This window comes from Triticum dicoccoides, chromosome 6B (assembly GCF_002162155.2).
Source record: "Triticum dicoccoides isolate Atlit2015 ecotype Zavitan chromosome 6B, WEW_v2.0, whole genome shotgun sequence".
NCBI lineage: Eukaryota > Viridiplantae > Streptophyta > Magnoliopsida > Poales > Poaceae > Triticum > Triticum dicoccoides.
In genome coordinates, this window is record NC_041391.1 from 8,157,475 (window position 1) to 8,159,990 (window position 2,516).

At 44.1% G+C, this 2,516-nt stretch overlaps 1 protein-coding gene across 1 annotated transcript; it reads right to left on the reverse strand.

The window, feature by feature from the left end:
- Positions 1 to 375: 375 nt before the first annotated feature.
- LOC119320518 lies at positions 376 to 1,954 on the reverse strand. The gene is made up of 3 exons (XM_037594583.1): positions 1,920 to 1,954; positions 498 to 1,648; positions 376 to 383 (listed from the first exon to the last, which is right to left on the reverse strand). Exons 1-3 carry the CDS (start codon positions 1,952 to 1,954, stop codon positions 376 to 378), a joined length of 1,194 nt encoding a protein of 397 aa, XP_037450480.1.
- Between the last annotated feature and the right edge of the window lie 562 nt (positions 1,955 to 2,516).

The window sequence follows — 2,516 nt, forward strand, 5'->3', positions numbered from 1 at the left end:
TAAAAATAGAGCGCATGGTATTATGAATTGACGATTTCTATCAAGATCGATCAAGTTAAATTTTAATCTTGCAAGGAAAAATAGTGAATAAGAAAATATAACAAGCTTTAAGCCGCCTCCAGATGTTCCAATTGATTAATTACTTCAGATGGTTTCACTACTGCAGCTATTGCCACTTCCCAATTTTTAGAACCCCCCTCATGAAAAGATCATTACAAGCACATAATCGCACTTAGCCATTAGCAATGGCCAGGCATCAAAGCGATATTCCTGTTCTAGCTTTAATGGAGGTCTATAATAATAAGAAACTAGATAACCATAAGATGACCAGATCAACAGAGGAACAAATAAACAATGTATTTTTATGTATCTAGCTCAAAATCCTAATAACAGGAACAATGTTACCGCAATAACGTACCAAAAGTAACTGGAACGAATACGAGCGAAACAAACTAAATGGACTTTTTTGCTTCTGTAATGTAGATAGGGTGTATTACCTGCAGTATAGAAATTCCTGTAGGGATAAAAGGTGTCAAGACATATGTTGTTTCTTTTAACAATATGTTTGATCTGCATCGAGTCAACTTGGAGTGTGAAGTTGCCGGTTATAGTAGTGAGAACAATCACATTTGCGTCCTCATCATACCCGACGAAAAGTGCAGAATCCATTCTCCTTGGAACCGTACCGTCGAGTGGAATGGTTTTCTGCAGCAGCACCCATTCGAAAACACCATCGCTGTTAGATTTCCTCTCCCATAATTTGATAGTCAGGTCCAACAAAATAGCAAGGCCTAGTCCATCATTCTCCATCCGTAAGAGCTGAAAATACCAGTCGCCGGTACCATGGTTTTCTACCGGCTTTTCGATCAGACCAAGACTTTGCATTTCAAAATCAAACACAAGGACATCACCTCCAGAAATCAACAAGCAAAGTGCATTCCCGACAAGGGTGCTGGGCCTTCTTAACCTAGACATTCCAGCTGTTATCGTCATCGTCGAGAAAATATCTCCCCAAACACCAGACGCCAAGTCATAGACAGAACAAAATGCCGGTCTATTGTACTCAGCGCAAACCAAAACCAATTTAAACGGGCTCGAGAAACAATCTCCGTGGACATGCCCATCTTTGGCATCGACGCACAATACAGTGCCATGCCAGCCACAGTAACTCCCCATTAAGGCACTGTTGAACCCTGGTGGAAAAGCCACGATGCGCTCCTCACCGGTGAGGGGATCCCACATGACGGTCTCGCCCTTATGAATGTTGATTAGGAGAGAGAGGCCATGGCGGCAACCCATGTATGCTTCATCTTCATGGTAGGGTATTCTGCTCTTGGGGAGGGAGAAGCGGGCAGCAGGGATGCGGTCAGGTGAGTCCATGGCAGGAATGAAGTTTTTAGCATACCCTCTGAAGAAGCCGAGCAGAGGAGGTTTCCGGTGGTGCTTGCGGAAGTGTTTGAGGAACTGGGGGTCAGAGAGGATGCTGCCCCAGCGCTTGCTTACGGCGGACGCACGGGGGAGCGAGGACGGCTCCGGAGGGAGGCGGATGAGGATCTCGATGAGGAGGTTGTCGTAGCCAAGCACCTCGGACACTGGGTCGGCCAGCGGCACAGAATAGCGCAGCCTACTGCCGTCCACACGCGTCGAGCTGGGAATGGGATCGGCCCTGGGATGAAAAGAAATGTAATCAATGGACACACATATGCACATCAGGGAAGTTGCAAATTAAACATCCAACATACATATGCACATCCATGATCAATAGAATAGCATAGCATACAACGAGTAATACTGAATCAACTGGTTTCTACCATACACAAAGTAAGTGGCGTACTCACAAATATGTTACATCCATCTAGCATATATAATAGCATACACAAAGTAATGCAGAGGGAAAGGAACTGGATTGGGAATCTTACCCTTGGCCTTGGGGAACCTCAGCAGCAGCATCCATCAGAAGCACCTATCTCTCCGCAGCTGCAGCAGGGGAGGATTGTTAGGGTTTGATTAGGAGGGGGGAATCTAGCTAGGGTTTACTTTTACTACTAGGGAAAAATTAAGAGAAAAGAAGAAGGGAGTTACTAGTTTAGATGGAGAGGGAGAGGAACGAGTAGATTGGGTTGCCAGACCTCGAATCGCCGGTGGGTGGCTGCCGGAGACGGGGCGGTGTGGTGAGGTCGCCGGCGGCTCCGCTCCTCCTTTCTCCGATCCGCAGCTTTTTTTTAGAAACTTCTCCGGTCCGCAGCTGAGAGTGGGAGTGGGGAACGACCACTATAGTAAGCATAATTTCTTTTTTTTATTTTGTGAGATAATTTCATTTTTGGAAACCATGGTTTTTAGGAAAATCATGATGTTTGTTGAAGCATAAATATTTTCTTTCCATTTTTTATTTTGTGATACCCGATTTTAAAAAAATGAATATCCTTATATTTCTGAATTGTCATTTTTTTATTTTAATACACTTTCTTGTAATATATTTCAAGGAGTTGTTTTGCATAGTTTATATTTCTCAAAAA